We start from the raw sequence: 16,685 nt of genomic DNA on the forward strand, positions 1-16,685 counted from the left end.
TGGCAAGGGAGCTGGGTGCCACCAGCTGCGGCATGGCGGCCGCCATGAGCTCGCGCCCAGGGCTCGGGCCTGGCCCCCGGCTCCCCGCAGCCACCCCGCAGTCGGGGCTGCGGCTGCGCCAGCAGAGCTGGTCCTCGCTCCAGGAAGGGCTTTTCCTGCCCTGCTGCACAAGGGAGGGTGAGGGGGGCCTCTCCCGGACCACCCCCCACCTCAGCTACGCTTCACCCAGGCCGGAGCCTGGCTGGGATGGCCGTGGCTCCGTACGCTGCCAGTGTGGGAGGGGGCCGAGCCCCTGCCTCCACGGGCACAGCTGTAGCTGGTCCCAGTTCAGGGATTCAGGGAGTGGTGGTCAGAGCCCAGAGCCAGGTGTCGGTCGGTCCTGCTGCCGCAGGATCAGCCCCAGCCCCGGACCAGGCGTGCTTTTGTTCTTCTTTTATTAGTAAGGGATTGAAAACACAGTTAAACACATCTCTGATCATTTACAGCTGCTGCTGTGGCAGCGAACACGTGCCGCTAGCTCAGCAGCAGTTCAGGAGCAGCACTGTGTCTGTCCCTCTTGGCCTCAGGATGGATGGACAGAGCTGAGTATGCCCCAACCAGCCTCGGGCCCTGGCCCACAGCACCTGGATCATCCCCTCCGCCACCTCCCACTCTCCCCCTTCACCTCTGTGATGCACGGGGAGGAATGGGGTGGCTGAGAGGAGGGCAGGGGGGCTGGCGTGGCACAAGGTACACGTGCCAGCCTCAGCCCTGATGGCTGCTGGCAGGTGCTGGCTGGAGCTTCAGTAAACCACCTCGTACACTGTGGCCTTCTTGTCACCAGAGCCCGTCACGATGAATTTGTCGTTGATGGAGATGTCACAGCTCAGTACTGACGAGGACTCTTTAGACTGGCCACAAGAGAGGTGGGTGTTGACAGCAGGCAGTGGGGAGGCTGCATTCCCCTGCCTCCCCCTGCCTCCACCATACCTGGAAGATGCTGGCCCCATACGGCGTCCGCCAGGCGTTCAGCAGGTTGTCCTTCCCCGTGCTCACGAACCACTTCCCTGGGGCAGGAGACGAAGTGGGTCAGCACTTGGGCCTCTGCTCAGGGTAGGGCTGAAGGACGGAGCGGGGACACCCAAAAGGACCCATGTGGGGCTGTATGAAGCCACCCCACTCCACACTGGAGCCAGCCCAAGCAGAAAGCACAGGGTGCCTACCGCAGGAGGCGAACTTGAGGGACAGGACGCAGCTCTCGTGGAGGTGCAGCTGGTACTTGTCGGGTTTGGTGACGTGCAGGATCTCCACGTTGCTGCTCTCCATGCCCACCGCCAGCCACTCTCCTGTTGGGCAGTAGCCCAGGGAGAAGATCTGGGCAGGGGGAGGAAGGGCAGAGAGGGGCTCAGGCAGTGGCACACCGGGTCCCAGCCGGCTCCATGGTGCTCCCAGCCAGCCCAGCCCCTACCTGGGAGCTGAAGTCGTGCTGCTGCAGCTGCCGCCCTTCCCGCAGGTCCCAGCACCGCACCGTGTTGTCCAGCCCCCCTGTCCAGAGCTTGGTGCCATAGTTAGAGATGTCGATGCAGCTGGCACCATCCGTGTGGCCTTGAAACTGCCTGGGAAAGAGGGGGGACAGGGAGGGCGAGGGCACGGCTGTCAGGGCTGCCAGCTCCTCAAGAGCCATCAGCCCCCTCCCCCCCATTCCTGCCCCTGCTCACCTCACCATGGTCTGGTTCTGCAGGTCCCACACCACGATGTTGCCGTCGCTGCAGCAGGAGAAGCAGACTTTGGCGTCGGGGCTGATGGCCAGGGCGTAGCAGGCGGGGGCAGAGGAGGTGAGCTCGGCCTTGATGCGGGGTGTGGGGGCTGCCAGGTCCCAGATGGAGAGGGTGCTGGCCTCCCCCCCCACGATGAGGCTGCGGCCGTCGGGGAGCAGCTTGCAGGAGCGGATGTAGTTGTCCCGGTTCTGAATTGGGATGCCAGGGAAGCGAAGGAGCTGATCAGTGCATGGGGAAACACCATCTCCTTTCCTCAGCCCGGAGAGGAAAGGACCATTTGTCCTGCTCCACCATAACAGGGACACGTTCCCCTCCTCACCCCCCCCCCAAAGCCTCCCTCACCCTCCTCACCAAGCAGTCCAGCTGAGCCACAGCCGTCTTGGTGCCCGGCTGCCCCACGTCCCACACCTTCACGCAGCCCTTGCCCCCGGTGTAGACGTGCTGTGTGGAGCTGCTGATGGTGACGGCGCAGACCACCTCGCCGTGGGTCAGGGTGTGGAGCTGCCGCGCGTGCCGGGGGATGCCGGAGCCGATGAGGGCGTCGGGGGGGAAAGGCACCGGCTGCATCTGCCCGTCGGCGCTGACGTGGAAGGAGTAGGCGCTGGAGGGGAGCAGGAGAGAGACTGAACGCTCCACGTGATGACCCACACAGGAACTGACCTCTCCTGCTCACCACCCCAGGTGGAAGGTGTCCCCTGTGCTCTGGCTAATGAGGGATATAATTAACCAGCTCATTGTTACCAGGATGAAACTACAGCCTTGGACTCCAAAGGGGAGAGAAACCAGCCAGGACCCGCCCACTGCTGCTGGGGGTCGGAATGAGCCATGGGGAAGGAGCCCCCCAGCCCTGCCAAGCCCCCCCTCACCACACACCCTCCCTGCAGCCCCTGCGTGTGGCCACACTTACGGTTTCCCTCCGGGAACGGCAGGGAGCGAAGATGGGATGGAGGAAGCCCTCAGGTGAGGGTGCGACTCAAAAGCCACCTGCACAAAGCACCGGACAGGCGATGAGCCCAAAGCCCAGGAGGGGACACAGCAGCTCAGCTCACGCCTGTCCCCCTGTGTCCTGGGACACAGCAGCATGGGGAGGGGGAGGGACACGACAGCAACTTGGGCCTGTCCCTCAGCGACTCACCATGGGGGACCGGCCGTACATCACGGCGCTGCTGACCTGCGGCGAGAGGTGGATGCCCATGTACATGCTGGGGGCTGGCAGCTCCCCGTTGAGGGTGGCGTGAGGCACCATCCCAAAGGAGGACGTGTAGGGACTGGACCTGCTCAGCGGGCTGCGGAGAGCTGCAGGAGAGACAGACCCACTCGCAGCCCCCGTGCCCCACAGCTCAGGGACCTGCCAGTGCAGAGCCCGTGGGAGAGATCAACCAGCTCCGTCCCACCCAAGGATGCTCCGCAGCCCAGCTGCCCAACCCCAGCACCCTTCACTCTGCTGCCAACTCCTCCTCAGTCCTGGCCAGGCCCCGTTACTGGCAGCTGGTGGCCCAGTGGTTCCTCCTCCAGGGCTTCGATGGTTTAGTGAAATCGATTCCAGCTCAGTTTTTGCTCACCCACTCTCATTTTCTGGCCAGACAAAGGCTGAATGTCTCCAGTCCTGGCTCTCCCTCGGGCTAGCTGGCCTCCTCCCACCACCTCCTGGTCCCTTTGGCTAGACAGTGGCCAGGCTGTTCCAGAGCCTCTTCCCAAGGCTCCCTTGGGATGCAGCCACGACCCGTTCGCCATCAGCCCCCCAGAGACCACTACCAAGTGCTCAGCCCCTCTCCCCTGCACTCACAGAAGGTGGTGGCCATTAAGTGGGGCTCTGCTGCAGCTCACCCAGGGTCTCTGCAGCACCCAGCAGACCCTCACCCCTTTGGAGACCCTCAGCTGCACCCGGACACACACCAGGCCCTGGACCCCTGCCCTGTGTGCTGCCCCTCGCCCCCCACCCCAGCACCACAACCCCCCCGCCCCCTCCTGTCCCCGGACACTCACTGATGGTGTCGGTGGCTGGTGCCTTGGTGGGGGGCTGCCGGGACAGGGCGGCTGAGCTGGGCCCGGGGCCGGGCGTGAGCGAGTCGCGGGGCGGCGAGGAAGCGGGGGGCTTGGAGGTGGGAGCGCTGCCTGGAGGGTCGGGCTGCAGGGCACATGGAAAAGCAGCCTCAGCAGGGATACCTTGCCTGGGGGAGCGATGCCCAGCACCACCTCCCTGCCCACAGCCTCACCCCCCCACCCCCGGGATGGGAGCACCAAGGTGCCTCTCCTGGGCAGAGCTGGACCAGAACTGAGGATTCTTGATCCCCTCTTCATCCCTCCTGCACCCCTTGCATCCCCCCCACCCCTTGGAACAAACCCCACATCCCTGCCCCCCTCCTCATGCGCAAACACCCCCTGCAAGCCCCAGGTCACCCCAAACTCCCTTAAACCACCCCTGCTGCTGCACGTTGCTCCCAGGGCCACCACACAGAGATTCACAGCTCCCTGGACAAAATCCCTCCTGCATGGCGATGTGGGGGGGCACCCCCTCCCCAGACCAAGGCAGGATGCCCAGGATGAACCATCCACAGCTACTTCATTCCTTTTTTTTTTTCCCCTTTGCCTCTCCTATTTCCCTTTTTTTTTTTCCCCTGCCTGGGGATTTTGTCGACACCAGCAAAGGAAAAGGGAAAAAAAAAATTAATAAGAGAGAAAAGCACCGTGCTGTGCTGGCAGATTGCTCAGGGAGCTCTGGCTGCTCTAATCCGATTGTGCCGGGGAGCCGCCGCTCGCTGCTCCCCGTGAGCCCCCTCAGCCAGCTCCTGACCCTGGGATGGCAGGGATGCTTCACTTGCAGTCCCCGCGGTGGCCTGGAAAGCTGAGGAGGTGGCAGAAATGTCCCTCCCTCCCTCCCCCTGCTTCCCACAGGCTGATGTTTCAATCTGAGCGTGAGGCTGGTGCTTGGGAAAAGGGGGGGGGAATAGAATAAAACAATAAAAACAATAATTAAAAAATAGATATAATAAAATGGATTGCTGTGAGCAGCTCTGGGGAATCCTGCAAGGTGGAAAATACCTGCAGAGCCAGGCTTTTGCCTAGCAGATCGCTAGGCTTCCTCCCAGGGCACAGAGCCCTGCCCCCAGTGATGGGGGTACCCTCGGTGGGTACCACGCGCTGGGCACCAGCATCTCCTCACCTGCCTTTGGGTTGTGGCAGATGGACCACGGAGGGATCTGAGGCCCCAGCCCTGCTGCTCCCCCATACCCCAGCTGCCCACACCCCCCCCTACCAGAGCCTGGTCCTTGGGTTTGAGGGGGGTTGTGCTCCGGCTGGAGGTGATGGAGGCCGGGCTCTCGGGCAGCTCCGGGGGGGGCGGCGGGACCCGGCTGCTGGGCGTTCGGACGGGGCTGCCGGGCTCTGAGGGGGGGTCCTGGGGAAGAAGAAGCCTTTGGGGAGTGGGAATCTCTGCGCAGGATGAGCCAGGGCCCAGAGAGCCACCAAGCTCGGAGCTCGCAGGGACCACCCCCCCCCATCTCCCAGCCCCCTCGCTGCCCACATCCCCCCGCGCAGCAGCAACGAGGAGCAGCCGCTGCCAGGCCTCGGCTCCGCTCCCCAGGCCCCTGGCCAAGAAACCCCCTCCCAGGATTCTTCTCTTTGAGCCAAATGAGAGGTGACAGCAGACTCAGAGGATGCCGGTGGCCACGGAAGCCTTCACAAGGAGGGACGGTGACCAGCACACCCAGGGAAGCAGGGAAGGGCCCCTGGATGGCCATTCAGAGGCGAGGCCACCCCTCAGCTCCTGTGCTCCTACAGCCGTTCACCTGGGGGCTGTGATGTTTATCGCTGTAATTACACTGACGAGCTGGGTTTTAGGAGCACCATTTGGGGCACAAATCCCTGTCAACGTTCCTTTCAGGGCTCGGGTTTTCTGGGGGAGCAGCAAGAGGGGGTGGGAAGTGAGTAAAGAAATATATACTGTCAAATATATGGTCCCTGTGCAGCCAGCACAACCTTCAGCACAAAGCTGTGGGTCAGACGCGGCCGCGGCTGGTGTGATCGGAGGGGCCGGCACACATCCTGCCCACCAGTGACCACCCGGAGCTGGTGGCCCCCAGTGCTGGGAACTGGAGCCCCAAGGCTGGTCACCGCAGCCTGAGCTGAACCTGGGGAGCCCCAGCGTGTCCTCAAGGCCCCGGCTTACCTCATCCACCACCAAGTTGTAGTCGCTTTTGTCCCCATCGCTGTCCTGCAACGGGGAGGAACCCGGAGAGGCTCAGTCAGGGGTGTGAGGGGTTGGACCCAGCTCTGCAGCCTGCCCCACGGGACCCCCAAGCACCAAGCCCTGCCCCACGGGACCCCCAAGCACCAAACCCTGCCCCACGGGACCCCCAAGCACCAAGCCCTGCCCCACGGGACCCCCAAGCACCAAGCCCTGCCCCACGGGACCCCACCAGCAGAGAGATCCCCTTTTCCCTGCACATCCCTTCTCCTGGAAGCACCCCAGGTCCCACAGGCAGCAACTCAACCCTCTGGTGGAGGGGGGGGGATCCCTGGCCCCTCATCTGGTTCATTTGGCTTCTTTTGGCAGGGTTACAGCCCCCCCACAGCCGGGGGGGGGGCACAGAGCTTCCCAGCCTCCCCGTTCCCCCCCATGACTCGCTCTTCAGCACACTCACGTAGCGCCCTGGCAGGTCCTTCTCCTCCCGCTTCCGCTTCAGCCCCGCGGCCCCCGGGCGCTCCTCGTCCTGCGGGCTCTCGGGGGGGGAAGCAGAGATGCTCTGGGGTAGAGGGGAGAGGAGGGTGGGTGAGCTGACAGCCCATGAAGCCCTGCCAGACACATTTCCTCTCCAGAAGAGACTTCCCCATCCTGCAGTCACCCCGTGCAACCTCTGCTGCTGCTGCTGCAGGGGGTGCAGGTCCTCTGACACCCCCCCCCAAACAGGTGGCAGGTCCAAAGGGGGAGGCAATACGCCCCCTCCCTCTCAGATACCCATGGCACCCCCTTACTGGCATCCTGTGGATCTCCAAGAGCCCTCTGAGACCCAGACCTACCCAGAGACGGGGTGCAGGTGGTGGTCTAAGCTGGGGAAGATGTCTGCAGCCCTCTGCGTTCAGCCCTGGCAGGGCAGAGGGAAGGGGAGCGGGACAGGGACTGTGCCAGGGGGCTGGATGCCCACATGGGGCAGCTGCACTTTTAGGGTGCTCAGAGAGCCACCCACGTGCAGCCCCCACCACTGTCACCTCCCTTTCCCAGCCCTGCAAGCTGCCCCCACGCCCCCCCTGCCCACCCCTCACCCGACACTCCAGTCCCTCTCTGGGGTGGGGGGGGACATCAGCCCACTGCTGCCTCCACCCTGCAAAGCATCTCCCTGGCTGGTGGGGCAGGAGGACAAGGCAGGAGCCAGAGCCCTGCCCAAACCCCTCAAGCCACAGGGTCCCCTTCCTTGCCAGGGCAGAGGGGCTGGCAGTGGGGCAGGGGCGCACCAGCCTCCACCAGCCGATGACCCGCTCTGGGTAGGAGCACGGGGGGGCCAGGGGAGGAGGAGGAGGTGCCCCAGCCCTGCCCCAGCCCGGGTGCGGGTTGCATGGAGCCAGGAGCCAGCGCTGCAGCATCCCCAGCGAGCAGACCCGCCCCTTCGGGAGATCAGGAGGCATTGGCGGAGTGGAAAATCCCCATCCCAGCCGGGTTTACCTCACCTTAACCCTGTCTCTGCAGGAGCCGGCGGGCTGGGAAGCAGGATGGGAGCGGGCAGGAGGAACACCCCTTCCTCAAGATGCTGCGGGCAGCAGCAGGGGTGTCTCAAATCCCCTCCCCCTCTCCCCTGCTCGCTGCTGGAGGGGATAACGCAATCAAGCCCTGCCTGCCCCCCCGCAGCCCCTGGCTGGACCAAAGGAGCGCTGTAGACTGACTGGGGTTACCGCAGGGGCTGCCCTTCCTCCCAGAGCAGCCAGGGTGCTTGGCCAGGGCAGTTTTGGGGGCTCCCTGACCTTCCCAGGACCACTGTGCAGAGGGTGGGGGAGAGACCACCCCATCCCAGCGCTCCCAGTGATGAGGAGCCTCAGCACGCACAGAAAGGATGCTCCCTGGTCCCCGGGTCAGCTCTGGAGGATGCATGGGGTGTTCCTGGGATCGCAGGGGTGATCCATCCTGCACAGCACTCCACTCCCTCCTCCTCTCCCACCTGACCGCAAGATCAATGCCAATGGCTCCCGCAGGGAGGGGCTCCTTAACCCTTCCTTCCCCTGCCTGTACCAGCACCTGCGGCTCTGGCTTGCTGTGCTCCGGAGCCTGGGAAGGGAGATGCAGACTGGGGTGGGGGGACATGAAGGGTCCCTGCAGCGTCTGATGGAGGGGGCGGAGCTGCTCCAAACCCCCTCCTCACCCGCCCCCATCGTCGTGCCATGCCCTCACCTCCCTGCCACGCTGAGCCCTTGCAAACTCAGTACCCAGGGGAAGGCTGGTGCTGGGAGCAGTCACCCCAGTCACTGTGTGTGCACACACAGGCGGCCTTGGAAGGTGACTCGGGGTGGCAGGGGGGATGTCCCCTGCCCTTATTCACCCAGCTGGGGAGGGAGGGGGAGGAAAGCAGCTCATGCACCAGGAGAAACTTGTGGGAGACCCCACAGCAGGAGGGGAGGAGGGTGCCTGAGCCGTGGCACAACACGGAGCTGCTCTGCCCACAGAGCTGCCCCCCCATCCCCAAGGAGCCCTGTGACCCCAACCTGGCCCCACACATGAATGACCCCCCCCCAATCCCTGCCGCTGCCTCCCCTCGTGCTGGGCTGTGGCCATCAGCCCACTCAGCTGCCTCTGGGCTGTTTGCTTTGAAAAGGTCAGGACACAAAACATTCCTGGAGATCCCTCTGGGGAGCTGCCAAGGCAGCAGGGGCTGCAGCTCCTGCCCACGCTGCCAGCCCCAGCTCCCAGCACGGGGCTGCCCAAAGCCCTACTGGGTGCCACCCCACAGCCAGGCTCCCCCAGCACCCACAGCCCTTCCCAGGAGCCGGCAGCCAGCTCTGCCTCCTGCCTGGACCGTGCTGGAGATGTTGGAAGTGACTTGGGGGGCTGGCGGGCTGTTGGGCAGGGCCCCCCAGAAAAGAGACTCCCCACTTGCCCATGGTTGAGGCCACTGGCCCGGTGTGCTGGCACGACTTACCCGGCTGGAGGCACGCTCTGGAGCCCAGGAGGCAGCAGGGAGAGCACCCAGGCAGCAGGGAGAGCACCCAGGCAGCAGGGAGAGCACCCAGGCAGGTCCGTTGGTGAGGCAGAGGGGAAGAGAGGAAGAGGCTGTTAATGCAGAGGCTGCGCCCCAAGTACCCACGCAGGGAGGGGAGGGAGGGGGGCAGGGGACACAGGCTGAAGGAAACCCACGCTCTGGTTCCCCACTTTGCCCATCTGCAGTGTGGCTTCTCTGGTGGCTCCAAGGAGGTGAGTGCATCCATCTCCCTGGGGCACTCAGAGGGGGGAATCACTCTATCCCCCCACACCCCCCTGCCAGACATTCACTCCAGCTCTGGGAACCTCTTCCCTGGATGTTGCCAGGATGGGACGAGCCCTCCCAAATCACAGCCATCCTCTTTCCTTAGGAAGCCATGGCAAGGAAGTAAAGCCCCTGCCTGGGAACCCTCTGGGGCCTTTCCACACCCACAGACGTGTTCCGGGCTCGGGGATGGAGTGCCAGGTGTTTGTCACCCACCTAAGCAGGGGGGTTTGGGTGGGGGTCTAGCAACCCTCCCCACCTGCCTGTCACCCCTAACCAGTGCATCAGCATCTGGAGAGAACCAGCTCATCCCAGTCGCTGCTGGCAGGAGGCTGGTGGGTACTGGGAGGCGATGGGGCTGCTGCTCCAAGCAGGGCAGCCGGGTGCCTGCCATCAGCCCTGGCTCAGCTCAGTCCACACCAGCTCCAGCTGGGTGTTATCCCAAGCCACACAGGCCTTTTCACTTGGGGTTTGGGGGTTTTTAATGAACGATTTCCAGGGGCTGTGTGCCACGGTGGGATGCCCCTGCCAGGGAGCAGCTCTGGGCTTTGTGGGCAGGAGCTGCTGTGGAAGCCCAGGCTGCCCGGAGCGCCAAGGGTTAAGGCAGGCCCTGCACAGCCTGCTTTTATCCTCTTTCAGTTCTGGAGTTTGTTTTTCTCCTTCGGGAAGGCCATCCTTAAAGGAACAGGCAGATTAAAACTGCAGCACCCGCGTGCGGGGAGCAGGGGGGGACACAGAGGCAGGAGGGTTCCTGTCCCCATCCTCAGAGCCCTGAAATCTTAGAAGCAAAACCGGATTGTCTGGAGAACACAACAAGCCCTGTGCTGCTGGCTTCCCCCTCACCTCACACGGGAGCAGCCAGCACCCCAGAGGAGTTTGCAGAGGAGCATCCCAGCATCCCCAGGTTGGAAAAGACCTTTAAGATCATCCAGTCCAACCATTCCCATCCTGTGCTGAACCAGCTCCCTGAGCACCTCATCTCCCCCCTGTTAAACACCCCCAGGGCTGGGGACTCAGCCCCTCCCTGGGCAGCCTGTGCCACAGCCCCACAACTCTGCCAGGGAAGAACTTTGCCCTCCCAGCTGAGCTGACCCTGCCCTGGGGCAGCTTGAGCCCATTGCCCCTTGTCCCATCTCCTGTCCCCTGGCTGCAGAGACCATCGCCCACCTCTCTGCACCCTCCTGGCAGGGCAGTGGAGGCTGCTAAATTCTACCCTGTTTCTACCCCTCAGCGATGCCCAAACCCTCTGCTGGAGCCTCAAACCCCCTCGTGCCCATAAGCAGAAGGTGACTTGAGCTCCCAGTGGCATCTCCTCCATGCACCAAGCCACTGGAGAAGCTGGGTGCTGTTATTAATTTGGCCCAGCCCTGCCAGGAGCATTCACAGCGCTGATTTAACCGTGATTAAATATTGATGGTGTTTGTAAAGCACTTTGCCATCCTGAGAGGAGGCGGCACCCAGAAGGACGAGGAATTGCTGCTGCTTTCCAAGGCTCCGTGGCTCTGCCCTGCCACGGACCTGCAGCTCCCACGGGTTCCACAGGGGTTTGCAGCAGGATTTTCCCTTCAAGTCTCAGCACCACGTCTTTATGGGGTGTAAATATGGGGGGAGCTCCCCATGGCGAGGATCTGGTGCCCTCGCAGCTACCTTGTGGAAGTGGGGGGGACCCTCCCACCCTGGAAACAGCTGGAGATCCATGTGCACCCAGAGCACAACTGCCCAACGTCTGGGGTGCCCCCCCTTCCCCCCCAGCTTCGAGCTATCACCACCCAGCAGCTGTTCCCCTGGTCAGAAGCCGAGCCAGCCTCCCAGGGCTGCAGATATTTAATTAGCCAGATCTCTCATTTGCAGCCCCTGCCGCTGCCCCCAGCCCCAGGGAACAGCTGCCAGGCACTGAGGAGCCCCACAACAGGCAGGGGGGCAGCAGGATCCCCCCAGCCAGTGCTGCCAGCGCACCCCTGGGTTGTCTGAAGGGTTAACCCTGCTGTCCTGCTGCCCCTTACCTCTGCTCTCCCCATCCTGGGCCGCCCTGTCCTCCTTGGCGGGCAGCTGGGACTGGGACGGGGCCATCACGGCGCTGGGGAGCGCCAGGAGCCCCGCGGTGCTGCCGGCCCCGCTCAGGCCCGAGGGGTGGGATGCCAGCGGGAGGGTGGATGTGTGGTGGGAGAGGTGCTGAAGCTGCTGCTGCTGGAAGAGAAAGAGTGAAACGGTCCTTGCTGGGGGAGCTGGGCACAGCCAACCCCAGCAGCCCTCAGCTTCTGTGGGGACCGCGATGGAGAAGCGCAACGGGATGAGACGGGAGGACAAGGAGCGTGGCAGAGCTGGGCAGGTGGCTCAGCCCAGGTCACATCACCTGTCCCTGCCACCCAGGGCACCTCGAATACCCACCACCATGGACACCCCTGGCTTTCCCCCCATCTCTGTGCTGTGTGGTCTGAACCCCCAACCAGGAAACCCTCCACCTGCAGCCAGACTCACCCCGACGATGCTGTTCAGCTCCCCCATGGTCACCTGCTTGGCCCGCTCCACAGCCTGCAGGACCTGCTGCTGGTGCTGGGAAGGGAGAGCATGGGAAGGTCATGCTGTGCTCCTGGCCTGAGCTCAGCATCATTGTCCCAGCCCCATCTCCCATCCCTCCAGCCCAGGTACAGAGGTCTCCCTGTACCCCCAACCTCCAGCTGTTCAGGCTGGACTCAGCTCTGCCCCTTCCCAAGGTGTCCCCATACCTCCTGGGTCAGAAAGGGAATCATCTGGGCACAGATGGCACTCAGCCTCTTGACAATCTCTGCCTGCAAGGAAGGTGAGTGTCACTGAGGTGACAGGGCTCTGAACCCCATCCCATCCCCTCCAGGGGGGAGGAGGGCAGCCCAGCACCCTGCACACAGCCTCTGTGGGACAGGAAACCCCCCACCTCACACTGAGCCAGACCCTCCCGCTGCCTCCACATCCCTGCTGGGATTTCCCAAGCTGCTGCCAAGGCAGGACCCTGCCCGGGGCTGCGGGACCCTCCTGGGCTGTCAGGGTCCCCAGGGAACCCGACTCCTAAATCCCTCCATGGGCCCAGGCCGGGCTGCCGGTCCCTTCACAGCTCGGGCTTTGCCCAAACCCAGCCTGGCTCTGTGGGCTGCGGCTCTGGCGCCCAGGCTGGCAGGGAAGGAGAGTGGAGCCACAGGCGCTGGCAGCCGGCCCTCAGCACGCTGCTCCTCTCCCCAAGACAGCATCACTTGCCAAGCCAAGGAGGGAGCGAGGGGGACACAGGATTCCCACACACAAATCCAGCTCCCCGACCGGCCCAGCAGAGCCCTGCGGGGTGCCCAAGCTGGGACCTGCTCTGCCATCCCCATCCCGGCCCGGATCCCACCCCAGCAGCTCTCCCTGCTCCTTCCTGAGGGGCAGCAGAGGCAGAGCCCTCCTGTACCTGTCCCCTGCAAGAGGCAGTGAGGAAAGAGAGGACCTGGGGTGTCCCACCCTCCCTCTGTGGCTACAGACGGACCCACCGCCCGGCCGTGTCCCCAGCAGGGTGAGGTGTTTCCCAAGGGAAGGGGCTTGGGCTTCCCCAGGGCCTTGATCCCCCCCACCCGCTGCAAATCCAGCGATGGGTGTTCCCTGTGCTTTCTCATCTCAGGCTCCTGAGCATCCCGGACAGCCTTGGAGAGGGGTCAGACCACCACAGGGTCAGTGAAGAGCAAAGGGGACGTTTACCCACTGCCTGCACCCCAGGGAACACGCCTGTGCCCACCAACACCCATCACCCATGGGTCCTGGCTGCACCCCAACACCCACGGGGGACCCCAGAGCCGGAGACACCCCCTCTCCTGCACCTCTCCTGCCCACACCGAGCCAGGAGCCAGGCCCAGGTGGGTCAGGTCTCCCTCCTCCCAGCCATCACCCATCACCTCCACCATCCTGCATGGCCCAGGCCACCCCTGAGTGCCCATCCCAGCCCGGGATCCCAGTCATCCCACTGGAGCTCAGCTCCTGGGGACAGCAGGAACGTGCTCAGGGGCTCTTCAGCTCTCCCTGCTAACAAAAGGAGCAAACTCAGAGGGGCTGAGCCAGCTGGAGGAATATGGCAGTTGACTTGCCACTTTGTCAGGCATTGGTCCAAACTAATTTCCCTGGCAGAGAGCCCGTGATGACTAGATTGATAAATCTGAAGAGGGAAAGCAAATTAACACTGGAACAAAAGGGGAACCAGGGAAGGGTGAAAACACTCCTCTGGCTTCAGGAAAGGAAAAGGGGATTAAAAAAAAGAAAAGCAAGCAGAGAGACAATCCATTTGCCTCCAGGCTCCAGCTCCTGCTGTTTCTTCCACTCTCTCTCTGGAGTCCAGGGCCCCAGGGAACCGCTGGGGGCTGGGGGTATGGATGGGGCTGGGGGTATGGACAGGGCCATGATCCCAGAGGTGCTTTGGGATGGCAGGGAGGAGGCTCTGTCCCACAGCACCTACCAGAGCTCAGGATCCCGTGTCCTGACAACTGCTGAACCCCTTTGCAATCCAGCCCCTGGCTCGTCCCCAGCACCATCACAGCTACAAGGGGATGGGGGAAACAGTTTTCCAGCAGTCTCCATGCTCAGCCTCTCCCCTGACACCCCCACTGCCAGCCTGGACCCCACCTCACTCACCTGCTTGTGCATCTCAATGTTCAGCCCGTAGGACATCTCGTAGTACTGAGGGGAAACCACAAGGCAGCCAGGTCAGAGGCTGCCCAGAGCCACCAGCTGTGGGGAGCCAGGGGCTCAGCAGCCCCCGCTCCCCAAACCTGCGGAGGGTCCCTGCCCCCTCAGCCTCTGGATGCAGGAGGGATCCCAGCTGAGGTGGGTGACAGGACCCGACAGGCTGGGACATGGGGCTGTCAGGGTGACATCTCTTGGGTGCCCCTGTCCTGGCAGCGTTGGATACTGGGGGATGAGCAATGCTGCTCCAGCTCTGCAACCACCAGCCTCTTCCAGCGGACACCCCCCCATCCTGCCAGGGCTGGGGGCTCTGGCTGGTGTTGGGGTGGGTGGGTGTGTGTCAGGGGCCACCAACTGCCCAGGGCTCCTGTCCCACTGCTTCTAAATGCTGCTCCCCCTTCCAACCTGCAACAGCATCAGTTGGGTACCACTCCAGGACACCCCCACCTTGGGAGGGAGACGGGGCCAGGAGGTGGGGGGGGGGAAAGGGGGTGTCTCTTCAAAGGCCAAAGAGAAATAAATAAATAAATAAAAAGAGACAAAACCGATGGCAGATTCCTGGGCTCAAGCAGCACCGGTGGCAGCAGACATCAGCAGAAGAGCCGCTGTTGCTAGGAATTACAGTTAACTCCTTCCTAACTCACAGGTCCCCCCCAGCCCCATCACCCAGCCCAGCCCCAGGCTGGGCAGCCCCCTGGCAGGGGTGGCACGGGGAGGCTGAGGGCTCTTTGGGTGAGCAGCTGAAGGGACCCCCAGAGCCTGGGACCTCACCGGAGGGCGGCACGGGGGGTGCTCTGGGGGGAGGCAGGGGGGACACAGGGCAGGGGGAGCTCACCATGACGTAATGTCTCTGCATCTCCGTCTTCTCACTCACCAGCTTCTCACATTCCAGCTTCAGGCTGCCCAGAGGATCCACAGGTTTCAGTCACAGACCCCCATCCCCTGCCCTGTGTCCCCCCCCCCAGCTCCCACTTTCCACCCACCCAAAGCTGGGCAAGTTTGGCACATCCCCTGCCTGCACCCCAGGCTCAGGGGGGTGTCACACACCCACCCTGAGGGGTGTTGGGACCTGGACCCTGCTGCCCCCGCAGCCCCCGCTCCCCCTGCACGACCCGTCGCACCCACCTGCTGCCCCGTTCCCTCAGCACCGCTGCCCCCCCCCCCCCCCCCCCCCCCTCCACATCACCCCACACCCAGCTCAGACTGGAAGACCCGCTGGGACCCCCACTCAAGACCTGGCACCCCAGTTCACGGCTTCACGCCACCCCCCAAGCCCAGACCCCTCCCCTGGTCTTCCCCAAGCGCTCCTTTCGCCAGGACCCCCGTTCCCCACCTTCTCCAGCCCCAGTTCACCCCCCAGCCTCCCCCCCGCACCCGGACCGCCCCCTCCCCTGCCCCCAGCCCCCGTTACGCCCCTTCCCCAGCCGCTCTCCTCTACCCGCAGCCCTCCCCAGCCCCCGGGCCCCCCGCCCGCCCCTCACCTGTGGTACTGAGCCTGCAGGAACTGAAACTCCTCCTTGATGCGGTCGCAGATTTCCAGGACCGAGAACTTGAAGGGCTGCCCGGGCTGGAGGGAGCTCTGGAAGGGGAGGGGGGGAGAGAGACCGCGGGGCTGGCGGCTGCGGCTCGGCCGCGCTGCCCTCGCCCCGAGCCGGTTCCCGCCGCCGCGGTACTCACCGGGAGCCGTCCCTGCGGGAACATCCCGGCCCCCTGCTCCTGCCTCCCCGCCCCCGCCGGGTGCCGGGGGGCTCCTCGCTTGGACGCCGGTAGCGGGACGGCGGCGGGGTGGCCGCGGGGGCTCGGCGGGGGCGCGGGGCGGCTCAGGCGGGGCGCAGCCGGCTGCCGTCGGGCGGGCGGCCGCGGGGTCTCCGCTCGGCCCCCATGGGAGCCGGGGGCGGGAGCAGGGAGGAGGCGGGAGCGGGCGGGAGGGAGGCGGCGGCGGGGCCCCGGCGGTCCCCGGCTGGCGGAGCTGCCGCCCGTCCCCGCGGGCCCCGAGCGCCCCGTCCGCCGGAGCCCGTTTAAGGTGGCGCCTCAGCGGAGGACTCGGGACGGAGGGAGGGAGCGGCTCCGCCGTCTGCCCGGGCAGCACCGGGGAGACCACGGGGAGGCCGGAGACCGAGGGGGGAATCCCGGAGGGGGCCGGTCCCGCGGGCGCTGCTCCGAGGCCGAGCGAAGCAACCCGGGAGCCGCCCCACCGACACGGCTGCCCCGTTCCCCTGCGCCCGCCGGAGCCCCGGACCCCTCCCTCGCCCCGGGCCCCGCAGCGCTGCCTCGGGGCCGGGCAGAGCCGAGCGCGGAGCCGCGCCGACCGACCGGCCCTCGGGGCCGGGAGACCCCCCGTTCCATCCCCGTCCCAGCCCACCCGTTCCGCCCCCGAGCCCCGGGAGCGCGGCCGTTCTGGGCGGAGACGGCACCGGCCGCCGGCGGGGAGGCGACGGGTGACCGAGACCGCGAGCGAAGGCGGCCCGACGGCTGCCGGCCGAGACCGGGACCCCGGGGGCCGGGTCCCCCCGCAGCGCAGGGCCACCGGCTGGGCCGGCCCCCCCGCCCCAGCGGGGCCCGGGCACGGGGCGGGCAGTGCCGGGGGCTCCCCGGGGACCGGCGGGGGAGAGGGGAGCGAGGGGGGGGGGACACGGGCGGGCGCAGCCCCCCCGGCGCCCCCCGCGCCACCTTAACCAGCCCCCGCGGCCCGCAGCGGCGGGGGCCGCACCTGCCATTGGCTACCGCTTTGGGAGCGCCAGCCAATCGCCCTGCCCCGTTCCCACATGGGCTCGTGACGCCACATGCCGGGAAGGCCAATGAA

The 16,685-nt window shown here is 65.2% G+C and overlaps 1 protein-coding gene across 5 annotated transcripts; it reads right to left on the reverse strand.

Annotated features, from left to right (window-relative positions):
* Nucleotides 1-442: 442 nt before the first annotated feature.
* On the reverse strand, nucleotides 443-15,781 carry TLE2 (TLE family member 2, transcriptional corepressor). 5 transcript variants are annotated; one of them, XR_014617893.1, is made up of 20 exons: nucleotides 15,560-15,781; nucleotides 15,364-15,461; nucleotides 14,718-14,781; nucleotides 13,832-13,876; nucleotides 11,932-11,994; nucleotides 11,684-11,758; nucleotides 11,209-11,392; nucleotides 8,882-8,898; nucleotides 6,401-6,502; nucleotides 5,926-5,970; nucleotides 5,014-5,154; nucleotides 3,744-3,885; nucleotides 2,893-3,053; nucleotides 2,665-2,741; nucleotides 2,109-2,358; nucleotides 1,698-1,945; nucleotides 1,448-1,591; nucleotides 1,203-1,353; nucleotides 970-1,046; nucleotides 443-890 (listed from the first exon to the last, which is right to left on the reverse strand). XR_014617893.1 is itself a non-coding variant. In XM_084276441.1 (20 exons), the coding sequence occupies exons 1-20, from the start codon at nucleotides 15,581-15,583 to the stop codon at nucleotides 783-785; spliced, it is 2,217 nt and encodes a 738-aa protein (XP_084132567.1). In that variant the 5' UTR covers nucleotides 15,584-15,781; the 3' UTR covers nucleotides 443-782. The 5 variants fall into 5 exon arrangements, 4 of the variants coding, with proteins under 4 accessions (XP_084132567.1, XP_084132566.1, XP_084132568.1 ...); XM_084276441.1 differs by having other exon boundaries at nucleotides 1,448-1,595; nucleotides 11,209-11,389; XM_084276440.1 differs by having other exon boundaries at nucleotides 1,448-1,595.
* Between the last annotated feature and the right edge of the window lie 904 nt (nucleotides 15,782-16,685).

This window comes from Gallinula chloropus (genome assembly GCF_964237585.1).
Source record: "Gallinula chloropus genome assembly, chromosome: 28".
Taxonomy (NCBI): Eukaryota; Metazoa; Chordata; class Aves; order Gruiformes; family Rallidae; genus Gallinula; species Gallinula chloropus.